Source organism: Hyposmocoma kahamanoa, unplaced genomic scaffold (assembly GCF_003589595.1).
Source record: "Hyposmocoma kahamanoa isolate Upper Pololo Valley unplaced genomic scaffold, ASM358959v1 67, whole genome shotgun sequence".
NCBI classification, from domain to species: Eukaryota; Metazoa; Arthropoda; class Insecta; order Lepidoptera; family Cosmopterigidae; genus Hyposmocoma; species Hyposmocoma kahamanoa.
The window spans coordinates 5,111,319-5,126,248 of record NW_020653855.1 but is presented as its reverse complement, the minus strand read 5'-3'; the positions used below and the strand labels follow the sequence as shown (position 1 = coordinate 5,126,248).

The window sequence follows — 14,930 nt, the reverse complement described above, 5'->3', positions numbered from 1 at the left end:
CAGGGTGAATGTTTTCATTTATAGTAGTTTTAAAAATTTATACCTTGCGTATGCTTCTTTATATTTTGAACACACTTCCATCCGAAAATACTCTGCAGCATTTTGGATTAACGACTAAATGACGCCATCTAGTGAATTAAGAAGTCTTTATTAGCATGGTACAGGTACGTGTGGTCCCGAGTCATACCTTTGTATTTTGTAGCACTTTTATAACAGGTTCCAATAAAATTGAAAAATTTTTGCTTTTTTAAATTTTTAATAGCAAAAAGTATCTACCATATAGAGCTTAGTAATTACCTTACCTCAGTAATTGTCGAATTTTATTTTATTTGCTATAGCTTAAGAAAACAGAATCAAAATTTGTTTATACAGGATGTAACGGCACTAATCAGCTGCAAAAATGCATCTTTTCTGTTTTATGGGATTTTATTATAAGTTTCTGAAAATGATATCTTTTTTAAATTAAGTTCCTAATCATAGTAACAAAAGTAAGCCTAAATTCAACTAATTGACTGACACAGTTGTAATGAAATAAACAATTTATGAAAAATAATTTATAAATCATTAAAAAATTGGTACACAGTATGTGCCATCATATTTTTATTATTTCGCGTACATTTTTGTTAATATGAGTGCTTACATATATCCTGTATGGTTTTTTGTTTTGGACTTTGGGTAATATTTTTGGAGTAATTGGTCAAATTTCATTTTGTTGTTGTTGACTTTTTGTTTGTATTTTGTTCATTATATGTTGTATAGTTTTTTAGTAACCAAATAACATAATAATTGAATCCTTTATATTTTGTTTAGATTTTGTTTCATTCGATTTAACATCACTACGTCTCTAGAAACTCAAACTCAAACTCAAACTCAAACGTATAGTGACCCATGCTCTGTGAATTGAACTATTATTACTATACTACACACAAATCTCCTCTGGAAATCAATAACGGATTTTATTAATATTAACAAACTTAAATTGTAAAACTTATTTATTTAAATATCTGTAATGGTCATGTATATCGCGTTATTTTGTATTGTTACAAAAGCCGGAATAGACTAAAGAGCAGTGTTAAGTAGTTAAATATAAAAAAAGTTAAATTGTAACTCTCATGATTAGATATTCGCAAAATTCTTCACGTGAAACCAGAAACTTTAAAAAAAAAAAAAAAATAATAATAATAACGCACACACTCAACATAGCCCCGCACTAGGGAAACCCTGTGTCGCGGGTGCCATGGACACACATAGACAACCACAAATTACACCCAAACTCACGAGAGAAATAAATGTAGGCCATACAAATATTTCTCCCGGCCCGGGAATCGAACCCGGGGACCTCTGCGTGGCAGTCCGGTATGGTAACCGTTCGGCCACGGAGGCAGTTACTTGTTGTAACTTGTACTACAGTAATAATACTGTAGTACAAGTTTCTTGACATCAGAGGGCGCTTAACCAAGTTCTTGTATTCAAGTTTTTACTCCGTATGGTCTAAACTTATAGTGTAGTTATTATCTATGCTGTCAGCTGTCTTGACTCACGACCATACCATAGAGTACATCATATAGACTGACACGACTTTCACGTTATCACTTGCACTGTCATTTAAAAGTCAAATATATGGACGAATATTATCTGTCTCACTACCGCTACACATGTCTCTCAACCCTGACATTGGCAAAATCGTCGCGCAAAACGACGGAGCCATAGACACAAAAGTTGAAGTTGAAGTTATTATCTCTCATACAGTTGATAACTTACGAATTTTGCAAAGAATAATTTATGTTACTTTTACAACCTGTAGGATGCGTGTAAGTCATATTGAAGTCTACTTTCGCCTCAATTTTGTGTAACATTTGTCATAGGTTATGGGTTCTGGTAAAGTTCAAAATGTTTATTTTGTTCGGAATAAACCTTCTTCTTTATTACATTAAATAGTAGTAAAATTTTTTGCCCTTTGGGACCGGTTAAGTCGTATAATAAGGCATACTGCCAGATCTTAGATTTGAATGTTTCTTCAGTCAAAACTTGTATCAATTCGCATCCATTATCTTTGTATTTATTTATTCACAATTTCGAGTAGGTAACTATATCAGATTTAGGGTCGTATTCCAGAACTCTACTCAATGCTCAAGTCAGGACTTGAGCAGACTTGAGTATGATTTCAAGCACTGGAAATACGACTGTAATGGCAAGGACTTGAGTATGATTTCGAGTGCTCTATACCATACTCAAATCCTGACTTGAGCATTGAGTAGAGTTCTAGAATACGATCCTAAGTCTGCCACCTTAGCTATTTCTGCCGCCAAGCAGTAACGTCAGCATTACTGCATTCTGGTTTTAAATAGTAAGAGTACTGGTGAAATAACAGGCACATGGGACTTATCAACTTATGTCTGGTGATGGGCGCAGTGGTAATAATTGCGCACTTGTAAATTATAAAAGAAGAAGGATTAATTTTTATTACAAGATGCAATGAAACAATACCACACAGCCTTTTCATAAGTACATGAAGACCTATGATTTATTTACTATGAAAAATAAAATTAAAATTAATTATAAAATGATAACATATCAACAATCTACCGTGTTCTGAAGGTCATTAAATGATCTGCTTTGTGATGTCTGTTGCAGGTTGATAGAAACTGTAATTTTATAAATAACCAATATCAAATGGGGCAATAGCCGTGGTCCAAGTAACTCTATGTGTTCCTCTGCCCCTCGGTATCCGCTAGGATGTTTAATAGAAAGTATCTTACCACTTAACAATTCATGGTAATAAAAGTTGCTAAGGACTGAACTTGCCCACTACCAGAGTGGGAATCTCTGTCAAAACAAGGAATGGTGGGGGTGTGACGTACCAGCTACTGAGTGGTTATGTGCTAGCTTAGCAGTAAATAAGTTTTGTTGTTTGTCTTTTCTTAGTAAGTTATAGACAATAGCACATCGTGGTACACATTGACAGATCTTGTACTGTTGCATTGGATATTTGAACAAAACTGTATAACTTGACATGCTGTTGATTGTACATTCTCGTCATATCACTAAATAGTTCTAGATTATTTCAGAATTGTTAATAAAATACTGTATGACATGTTATAAGTTTTGCAATTACTACATATTGAAAATGAAACTAGTTTTTGAGATGTAAATTATGTTTATTTGTTTTATCAAATAAGTGAACTTTCTGGACTCTACTGGTCCCATGGCCTCTTTACCCAACAGCCTGCATAATTAAGTCTGTATTTACTTATACACCTTTTTATGACAAGTGATAAGTTAAAGAAAACAAGTCACCTTGATTCTGCCTTCATTGCTTTTCTAATCTTATCAGTACAGAATCATTGTTCTATTTCATGTACATATTTATGTGTATGGCAAATGTATGCTGTATGACATTGAACTTAAATGAAAAGAAAAACTTAATTGTACTAAATTTTTCGGCATTCTGTAATGGTAGAAACACCTATTTTAGTGAGAGATTTTGAACCTTCTTTAGCAGAACGTTCAAAGTTCTTTAACAAAACACATATCAGAATTTCGACAACTCAATAACTTGACCCCACAGTTCAGTTGGTAAGAGCAAAACTACGGTGCAGTATTGTCGTGGGTTCAAGTCCTATTGGGTCAAAAAAAATTTCTGTGTTCGATTTTTGTATTAATAAGCACAATAAAAACTAGTGGAGTTAATTAACATAAAATCTCAATAATAAAAAAGAACTTTAATTGAAATTTTAAAACGCTTGGTACAAAACAGAGACCATATATTACATACATACACGCACACACACATCGCCCTGCACTAGGGAAATAACACAGACAATAGACGATATACAAATATTTCTCCCAGTCTGGGAATCGAAACCGGGATCTCTGTATGCCAGCTTGGCAACAATTCGGCTACAGTGGTAATAAATTTACATTGTTATGGAGCAGAGTGGAAGTGGATTTTATAATAACCATAAATATAGCATAATTAACTTTATGTCGAGTAAATAATAATTTGCGCATTTCTTTCCAGTGTTGGAACCTCCTACATGTAACACGGAGACTAATTCGTACGAAACTGCACCGAAACAGTTCCACAATGAGTAAACGCATTGCAGTCTGCCAGATGACGTCTGTTGCTGATAAGGCTGCAAACTTGAACAATGTTAGCATGCTCGTTTCGTCTGCTGCTAAGGAGGAGGTGCAGGTGGGTAATATCATCTTTCATCTTATCATCCCTTTGGCTCGATGTTTGACGATCGTTATTAAAGCTCGATGTGTGTTTTGACGATGTTAGGTGCATACATCGAGTATATAAACAGAAATAGAGGCGAAATTTTATGTAATTTGTTTGAAAACTATTCTGCCAAATCATTACGGTGACAACTGCGTTCCGATTAGCCAGCCCGAATTCGAAACAATTGACGGGCGTCGCCAATCGTTTCATCTCAAATGGACCAGTTTAACTTGAGTTTGCAATAATGGGCGAAAAATTACATTTTTAAATAAATAAATATTAAACAACATCACAGACGTTGTTCTGATCCCAAAGTAAGTAGCTAAAGCACTTGTGTTATAGATATCGGAAACAACGACGGTACCACAAACACACAGGCCCGAGACAATATAGAAAATTTAGTTTCTACATTCACCCGGCCGGGGATCGAACCCGGGACCTCACTTGCCATTACCAATCCGTAAATAATTAAATTTGAATTTCAGATGATATTTTTCCCCGAAGCGTGCGATTACATCTGTGATAATAAAGAAGATATAGTTGCTAATGCAGAACCAATTCTCACTGGCGATATTGTCGGTAAATACAAGGAGTTAGCAGCCAAACACAATGTGTGGCTGTCAATGGGTGGCGTACATGAAAAGGTATACATAACATTGAAATACTTTGACTGTAAGTTATTCTGTGAGTTTTTCACTTCTAATTATTGGTTAATTATGAATTTGGTTGATTTTGTTCTACTATTAAGCTATTACTGTTTTATATTGCTTTCTTATCTCAAAGTCTCAATTATCTCAAGTATTTTGACTACAGACATACAGACAGAAAGGCTTGAAACTTATAACTCTTTTTGTTTATTTATTTAATCTTTTTGCGCAATTCATTGTGTACAAATGGCGGACTCATGCCATAAGGCATTCTTCACTCTCTCAAACAGAAAAAAATAACAAAAGGTTGGTGCTACACTTAAAACAAATATAAAAAATATCATAAGCCAAAATTTGATTCTTAACACTCTTTTTTTTAATGGCGTTTGATTAATCATATTGTATAACTGTACTGAGAATTTTCCTAAGATATATTACATAAAAAATAAATGAAATATATAATGGAAAGAATTATATAACTATATTTAAATTTCCCTCAATTCAGGACGAGGCAAACCCTAACAAAATGTACAACACACACTTAATAATCGACAATGAAGGCGAAATTGTGCAAGCGTACAGAAAACTACACCTTTTCGATGTAGAAATCCCCGAGAAGAAGCTACGATTGAAGGAGAGTGATTTTTCACACGAAGGCGGACATATTGTCTCGCCAGTTGATACACCTGTTGGGAAAGTAGGTAAATAAAATAATGTGATTGCTATGGTGTGGTTATAATATAGTGTAGTGAAATTGTAGTATAATGTGGTGTAATTGTATTGTAATGTAGTGTAATTGTAGTATAGTGTGGCGTATTTGTAATTTAGTGTAATGTGATTGTAGTATAGTATGGCGTAATTGTAATGTAGTGTAATGTAATTGCAGTAAAGTGTAGTGTAGTCGTAATATAGTGTAATATTTAGGTTTTTGTTTTTACTGTTAACTTTTCTGACTGGTTGTCGTCTACGAACCCAACACGTAGGTACTGTACGTTGCTAGGTGGCACTTACGTCCTTTCGGTACAGCTTTGTCGAATCGAGGGCCTCAGTGGCCCAGTGGTCACTGGTGGTTTTAGATGTGAAAGTTGTCATAACTTTGTCACAGGTGGCGCTATGGCATAAAAGTTTAAAACATGTAAACCCAAAAACAAAGTCCTACAACAAGCACGTAGATAAATTCGTAATAATAATATTAGAGATCGCCGAATATTATCCAGCCTATTTTTACATGGTATACTAAATAATACAATAAAATGTTGCAATATTCTGAATAAAATATATATTAACATACCTTATGACACCCGTCATAAAATAACCAAAATATTTAATGTACCACGATGCCGGACGAACCTAGCTCTGCACAGTCTACTACCTAGAATATCCTCTACTTACAACCAAATTAACGTTGAAATAGATATACCGCCCTGATAAGCCGAAAAGCGCTATCTCAATCGGAGTAAGTTTTGAGAAAGTCGACTTTGAAAATCGGTTTCAAAAATTGAGATATAAAAATACTTCTTAGTGGTTTTTTAATGTTTTAAATTAGATAGCGCTATTTCTATTATAGCATTAGATGCGAAATTATTATAGCTATTGAATGGTATAAAAAAAACTAAAAGGGCGTATGTCAGAGATAGCGTCTTTTGGCTTAGCAGGGCAGTATAGACATTTTTCATTCTTCCCTTAATGTTTTCAAAAATAACATTCTCCAATCGCTTCCCCAGTAATTTCATATGTCTTTGTTGTCATTTTTGTTTCTTATTATTATTTTATTGCATTAAATGCTGTGCACGTCTGTAATAGGTAGCCATATAAGTACAATCCTAATAAGTAAAGTTACATTGTTATCTAAGAGTATAATATGTTCGTCTGTTGATTTATAAAATAAAATAAATAAAAAAAAACAAAAATCTTTCTGGTTCAAGTCCAGCCGGATCGAGGGTATTTTTATTTGTGTTTGTTCCATCTTTGTATATAGACAGTAATAATATGTTATTTTCAGGTATGGCAATATGTTATGACATGAGATTTCCAGAATTAAGTACATCACTAAGTATATTAAAAGCTGAGATATTGACATTTCCGTCTGCCTTTACCCAGACGACGGGGGCGGCACACTGGCATGTTTTATTGAGGTAAGTTGGATCAACGCTCGAACAGTTATTTTCAGAGTAATTTGTATTAAGAAGAATAGTATTTTTTTAACCGACTTAAAAAAAGGAGCAGGTTCTCAATTCGACAGTATTTTTTTTGTATGTATGTTTTCGCGATGAATCCGAACTTTGTGAACCGATTTTGATTTTTTTTTGTTGGAATGAGGGTACCTTGGTAGTAGTCCAGTTTAAATTTGAAGGAAATGTTCTACCTCTAAGGGTGGCAAACTAGGGGATGAATCAGGTTTCGCGTAGTTTCCGGTAAACGATTTCAATAAAATTTTGCAAATAGAAGATGTAAAAAACTTTTGAGGTCGGTTTTTTAGTACTCTGTACTGAGATTATTTAAGAATTATTGTTTGTGAACACACACACTCATAGCACCAAGGAAACCCTGTATCGCGGGTACCATGGACACACACATATAGATACGACAACATTTCTTTGTCCCGTATTTTTTCGGGATACGGGCCATCACTTAAGTACATTAAAAATTAACGTTATTTTGGGATAGGTAGGTTGGCTTATTTATCTAAACTTCACACAACCTTCATAAAATATCCAAATTTTCGGATATTTTATGAATGATCCGAAAATTTGGTGATTGCGGAGTATATAGTCTACTTACCTATCCCAAATAACGTTAATTTTTAATGTGCTTAAGTTCTCGTAAGGAAGTCACCGCTTTCTGGCTCTGTTCCTCGAACTTTAGGTGAAAATAGTCTACCTGTTCTGATCACATTTTTTTTATATTAGTAATACAGTCCTGTCCAAGGTAGTTAGTATTTTACAAAAATGTTGATAAAAACATGAAGTGTCTTTTTTACAGAGCACGAGCTATAGAAAATCAATGTTATGTAATAGCAGCCGCTCAGGCTGGCCAACATAACGCCAAAAGAAAGTCTTACGGCCACGCGCTCTGTGTTGACCCTTGGGGGGACATTTTAGCCGACTGCGGGGAAGAGAGTCCTTGTTTTAAAATAGCTGAAATATCTATACAAAAATTGACGGATGTTAGGAGAAATATGCCCGTTTTTAATCATAGAAGGTAAGATTATATACGGGTGCAATACAATAATATTCAGGATACTATTGAATAGAATAGAACACAAATAGTTTATTACTTGCCACAACAAAAAAATACACAGTAAGAAAGATAAAAAACAAAAAAAAGATGAAGCTAAATTAAAACAAAAAAAAAAAATAAAATAACAAAAAAAAAGGAATAAAAATAAAACCATACACAACAACAAAGCCAATTGTGTCTACCACGGTGCTGCAGCGCGTCGGGCATGCTTGCCGAAGCCCGAACGGTTATTTTCCAACACTACTGTGTTCCGCAAAAAAAAACCGGCATGAAAATGGTGTCCTGAAGATGATTGCCTGAAGATGATTTAGTTCCATTCCTAATACAGGTATAAATTATTACAGAATGAAATTTTGCAAATTTCCAAATTTCATTCTTTAATAATTTATACTTGTTTATTGTTTAATGTAATTTTGTATTAATTAAATTTATGAAATTTCTTTGTATAATAATTTAATTGTATTTAAATTTTATTGAGTAAAATATAATTATTACTAACATTAATTTTTATTATACATATGGAAGAAATTTCACAATCTTTGGAAAACGTGAAACGTGAGATTGGGTGTTGGTACTAGTGTAGTTTTATCTGTGGTATTATATTATCTGTGCTAATACATTTTATTTACTTCAGAAAAGACGTATACTCTCTTCACGCGTTGAGTTTAAGAAAAACTTTGCTACCGCAACACACACCGAATCCGGATCCGTGTGATGAAAAAACCGCAGAGCAAGAATGTACAGGACCGACTTATGCGTTTGGTCATTGCAAAGTGCCAGCGGCTTGTGTGTTCTACAAGAGCGTTTTGACATTCGCCTTTGTTAATATTAGGTAAGTTTTATTTTTAACCGACGTAAAAAAGTAGGAAGTTCTCAGTTCGCACACACTCAACATAGCCCCGCACAAGGGAAAATCTTGTGTAGCGAGTGCCATGGACACACATACAGATAACCACAAATTACACCCAAACTCACGAGACAAATAAATGTAGACTATACAAATATTTCTCCCGGCCCGGGAATCGAACCTGGGACCTCTGCGTGGCAGTCCGGTAGGTAACCATTCGGCCACAGAGGCAGTTAAATTCGACTTTTTTGTTAGCCTATTTTGATGTTTCTTTTTTTGTTGGAAAGAGGGTACCTCAGTGTTGATTTTTTTTTATTTTAAACTTTATTTTCTTAAATTTTTTTTAGCACTTTCCAGTAACCGATTTCAATAAAACATAGCAAATAGATGTCATTCCATGAACTTTTGAGGTCGGTTATACCAAGTGACGGGACGAACAAGTCGTGCGCCTGGTGGTAAACGACACGTCTGTCCATAACAGTTGCAGTTCCACTCAGAGCTTTAAATCACAAAGATCTGAGGAGCACTCACAGCAGCACCCTGAGATATAAGTTGACAAGTCCCGTGTGCCTGTAATTTCACCAGCACCCTTACCCTTCCAAACTAGAACCCAGTAATTCTCACATGCTTGGCGGCAGAAATAGGTAAGATGGCAGTACTTCCCTGGAGGAACTCTTTTACAAGGATTTCCACTGTTACCAATATAATAATAAATTTCGTTTTGAAAAATGAGTTTCATTCGATTGTTATTAGAGATATTTTAATAAAATTTTCTTTCCTGCGTTCAGTAATAATAAACACGACAAGGCTATGAGCTTATTTAACTGCAAGAGAGTATATTTTATTTCTAAAAGGCAAATATTTAATTATCCGGAATATAGTTTCATTTCTGTACGGTTCTATCTGTACAATATGTGCAGGGGAAGTCATCTTCTCAGATCAGCAGTTTACTCAGAACAGTCTTGTCTATTGTCCAAAATAAAGTCGGCTTAATTTTGAATTTTTGTCATTTTAGGCAATTGTCTTTGTGGACAGTCATTTCGCTGCTCATCCATAGAGCCTGGATGTGAAAATGTCCTATTCTCAGAACTTTCAATAATGATGTTTTACTTTAAATTTGAGAACAATTACAATATATATGACTTAATTAATAACTCTACATGTAAAGGAATCGTAAAAGTGTGGCTCCAAATATAGACAAATTACAAATGTGACTCTTATAAATACTGTGTTGCTGCTTTTCATGAATACTGGCCCAAAGCAATACAGTTAATTTGATTTTTTTTTATTACGCAGCCGTATTCGAAATGATTAATTATTATTGCTACTAAGAAGCCCAGCTTGTCATAATTATGTAAAAATATTATGATAATTTTGTGACAAACTATATGCCTTCGTTGCCTGATGAATCCGGTAGTTCTTGAAACCGTTGGTATGTAAACGGGTCATAAAGAGTGGCTCCAAACGTAAACAAATTAAAGATGTGTCATGTGAAATCAGTCTCGACTGTGTTGCCCAGAATTTAAAAAATTACGGATGTGTGTCTAAAACTAAACTATTTTTTTTTGTGATATGTCATTTATATTTACATATTCCAAATCACAAGTAACAAAAAATGAGTCTGAAGTAATATTTAAAATCTAACTTTTTCTTTAAACTTTTGACTTGATGAACAATGTGCACCACGTGTTATTTTTTTTAAATTGTGTTTTGGTATTTTTAATAAAATAACAAGCGGTTAAAGACCTTGTTTGTGAAAGTATAGTTAATGTTGTTCATTTCTTATAAACATAATTTTAAAAAAATACTTTCATATTTCTTATAAATGGCGCTACGGCTTAAAAGTCGTTGACAACCAAATACAAAAATCCGACAACAAGCACATAGAAAAATTCGTGAAGTGCGCTGATTCGTTCCGTGACTTAGTTGGCATAGCGTGTGGTACTTGCTAGAAGACATCGGTTCGAATCCGGCCGGATCAAAGGAATTTTGTCTATGTGTTCGATTTTTGTATTAATAATTATAACAAACCAGTAATTTCACAAAAAATAATTGAATATCGATTCAAAAGAAATAAACAAAATATTAACAAATTGCAGATGCGTGACACCCGGTCACGTATTGGTGGCGCCGATTCGTGCCGCTGAAAGAAATGAGGACCTGAGTGAAGAAGAGGCCATCGACTTTTATAGAAGTATCAGATTGGTGCAACGGGTATGCATATATTGTAAATAGTATGTTGACTAGCTAAAAGAACTGTTGACTTGGATTTAAGATAATTTTGTGACGGGACGAATAAGTCTTGCGTTCTTTGGCAAGCGACACACCTGTCCAAAACAGTTACAGTGCCACGCAGAGCTTTAAATCGCAAAGATCTGAGTTACCACTGCGCCCGTCACCCTGAGACATAAGTCAACAATTCACCAGCACCCTTAACCCTTCAAAACAGAAATAAAGCTCACATTACTGGTGACAGTACATCAGTAGGAGCACGAGGACATATTTATCCTTTTGGTCCTCGTGCTCCTACCTGTAAGAGCATGGATTCCCATTTATATGCGGATACGGTTTTTTTTTTTATGAATGATATTTTGCAGTTGGCCGCTGATGGCCTTTACTGCGCCACCGGAGAAAGAGGGCGAGCTGAAGGCTCATAACCCCGAAAATAAACTTAAAGCTAAGTAGCGGGCCTGAGGGCGCCCAAGTAGGCACGGACCTCGGCTCAGGGCGCTACTGGAGGCTTCCGCCAGAAGGGCGTGCTGTAGGAGAGAATCTACCACTGTACGTGCTGAAATGAGGGGCTCGACGACCTCGCCGGCGAGGACGGTTGGTGCGTGAGGGACGGGACTGACTAGCGATCTGGTTGGCCTTCAAAGTGGCGAGAGTGATAGGGTCGTCAGGGTCGTTGAGGACTTCCCTTGGCCGACGGGTCCTACGTACGCGGTGGGGTTGTTCCCTGAGGGGGTCGTAGGAAGATGCAGCCACCACGAGGGGGTTGGGGTGGTGAGGAGCAGAGTCGAAGTATTTCCTCGATGCCTGTTTCATGAATTGGGCTATTGTGGGGAGCCGTAAATCTATATGGAGGTTAGCGTTGCGCAGGTACCACGGGGCACCCGTCGCGTTGCGCATAAATCTATTTTGGAGAGCCGGCAGACGGTGTATTAGCGCGGGATTTGCCTGAGCGAATGCGACGCTGGCGTACGTCATGATTGGGCGGATACAGGTCGTGTACAGTCTCACCTTATTGCGAAGGGAGAGTTTGCTATCCTTGTAGAGAAGGGGATGAAGCCGGCTCATAACAAAGTGGGCGCGATCGCGGACGGTTTTCACGTGTGCTTTGAATGACAGCTTCCTATCGAGCGTAACTCCTAAGTATTTGACCGTGTTCACCCAAGGGATTAGGCGGTCAAAGAGCGAGATCGGGGTGAGGTTTTGTACCCTACGACTGGATAGGTTACTTCGCGTGAAGAATACCGCCGCGCTTTTGTCGGGATTGACTTCGATTCTCCATCTGCGAAACCACTCGCCTAGGCGTGTGGTGGCAGATTGGAGAGCCGCGGAAACTAGCTTGGAGCTGCGCGCCGAATAGTAGAGCGCAGTGTCGTCGGCAAAGAGGGCGAGATTTACTGCCTGATACTTCGGGATATCGCAAGTGTACAGGGAGAATAAGAGGGGCGAGAGGACAGAGCCTTGCGGGACTCCGGCTCTTACGGGGTGAGGGGAGGAGAGTGCGCCCTCAACTCGGTAGCGGAAAGAGCGGTTCGACAAGAAGTCTCGAATGATGTGCACGAGACGATCAGGCACGCCGAGATTATACAGCTTGTAAAGTAAGCCCTTGTGCCAGACTTTGTCAAAAGCTTTTGCCACATCGAAGAAGAGGGCGCCGGTGGGCATGAAGCGGGGGCGATCAAAACCTTCGGAGATATGTTCCACTATCCGGTGCACTTGCTGGACGCATGAGTGCCTAGCTCTGAAACCGAACTGTTCGTCGGGGAGGAGATTGTGGGACATGACGTAGTCTCTGAGGCGGGCGTATAGGATGCGCTCATAGAGTTTGCCCATGGTGTTAAGCAGGGAGATGGGACGGTAACTGGAGGGTTCGGATGGAGGTTTCCCGGGCTTGTGAATACCGATGGCCACCGCCTCCTTCCACTTTTGCGGAAAGATGCAGTTGGTCAGAGCGGCGTTAAAAATTGCAGTCAGGAGACAGATGAGGGGTGCAGAAAGCTGTTTAAGGACCTTGTTGGAGATACCGTCAGGGCCTGGGGCTTTGCGGGGCTTAAGGTTCTTTATGAGCGATTCTACTTCGTTTGGGGTGACCGGGGGGAGAGGAGGGTAGGAGGGCGGGAGGGTTGCTCTGAGTTCGACTTCGGAGTCCACCTGGAGGAGGTGGATCGGGTGCGGATACGGTGTCACCCACACCGTATCTATATGCGGATACGGTGTCTCCCACACCGTACCGGCCAGATGAGTCGCGGACGCCCCCGGCCAATCAGAGGTCATGAATTTACGAAATTCTTTTCACGCTTGCTCTGACCGGCCAGACGCGTTTAGGCCGTCCGTATCAGTGACATTCAATAACCTTAATATTCCATGTAGTGATAATTGTTGCAGTTAATGGAGAGAGTTCATAAAACGCGCTCGTGCACCGTCACCATTCAAGATGGATCTGATGCCGGACAGACTGTAAAGGTGATTGTAATCTATTGTTTAAATCCGTCTTCTTTAAAATTAGAGCGGATTGCAGCCTTCGTTTTCTTTTATTCACTAGTCCCATTCTATAACAAGCTTCATAGATAAGTAAAACTCTACTACTCATTTGTAAGGCAGATTTCTCTGAAAAGAATGAGAGAGAAACTCTTGAGAAACATTTCTATAATCCGTCAAACCATTTGCTATGCTTTTGATATAAACGTGCCTATGAAGTTCCCTAATTATTGACAAGCAATCATAGACAAAAATGCAATACTTTATGGACTTTGTTTTTTCTTTACTATAGTGAAACGATGTGTTCTTTACATGGACCTACCAACAAATGGACATCGGGCCTAATACAAAAACCACGAAAAAAATGCCCGAGGCTAACCTATACAAACGTAGTGACATGTAACGAAATATAAAAAACTAAAACATTTAATTTAAATTGTAACGTCATTGCAGTACTGCCTAAATTTGCTTACATCAATTTAAGGGCCCAAAAACACCATATTCAGCTTCTACTGGAAACTTAACAAAATGCACCATATTTAGCTTCGACTGAAAATTACTTGAACACAAGAGTAATGGAATAGCCTTTCTCGTAAATATTAATAAATTTTTTTATATATATTATTATGTCGAATTTTGTACAAATTCACTTAAAGGTATAATAAAGAGTTGGGCAGATACATACATACAATTATTACTACAAATGTGAAAACAAGCGTGTACTATAAGAAATGAACCGATATTCTAACTAAACGTAAACTCAAATATCCGTAATTCCGATTTATAACAAAACCGTTACGCTTTCGAGTAATTTTGATGCTTTTTACATAGACAAAATTAGCTTTTGTTTTGTAATCTTCGTAAAAACACTTTATGAAAATTCGAGCTAATGTTATTTCGGGCAAATGTATTTTCTGACTTCCGATAGGTAATCCCATGCCGTAAAACCAGTATAACAATATTTTGTTAGTTATTGCTAACGGTTAATAAAAAAATCATTTAAAATTAAAATCAAAGCAACTCTACAGTTTCTTTGTTCTCAATATTTCAATCGCTTGTGGTTCGAACAATTGAAAATGACCAAGAAGTTTATATAAGCTTCTTGAAACTGACGTAATGGGTCTCTTTCCATCTTTTGCGCATGCAATGAGTAGAAAAAGGACAGTTAGCTATTTCATTATATCGTGAGCTTTTGTAATTCATATTTACGATTCAGTTATATACAGGGTGTCCGGTAATGAATGTATCATACTGAAATGGCTTA

At 37.0% G+C, this 14,930-nt stretch overlaps 1 protein-coding gene across 1 annotated transcript in view; it reads left to right on the top strand.

Annotated features, from left to right (window-relative positions):
* LOC113232146 (deaminated glutathione amidase) overlaps window positions 1-13,759 on the top strand; it is a 50,434-nt gene extending 36,675 nt beyond the window's left edge. The window contains exons 2-9 of the mRNA XM_026466784.1: window positions 4,022-4,195; window positions 4,711-4,869; window positions 5,378-5,573; window positions 6,875-7,007; window positions 7,855-8,073; window positions 8,747-8,944; window positions 11,059-11,173; window positions 13,574-13,759. Of these exons, the coding sequence (XP_026322569.1) occupies window positions 4,022-4,195; window positions 4,711-4,869; window positions 5,378-5,573; window positions 6,875-7,007; window positions 7,855-8,073; window positions 8,747-8,944; window positions 11,059-11,173; window positions 13,574-13,759 (1,380 nt within the window). The remainder of the gene's footprint in view (window positions 1-4,021; window positions 4,196-4,710; window positions 4,870-5,377; window positions 5,574-6,874; window positions 7,008-7,854; window positions 8,074-8,746; window positions 8,945-11,058; window positions 11,174-13,573) is intronic.
* Window positions 13,760-14,930: the final 1,171 nt, after the last annotated feature.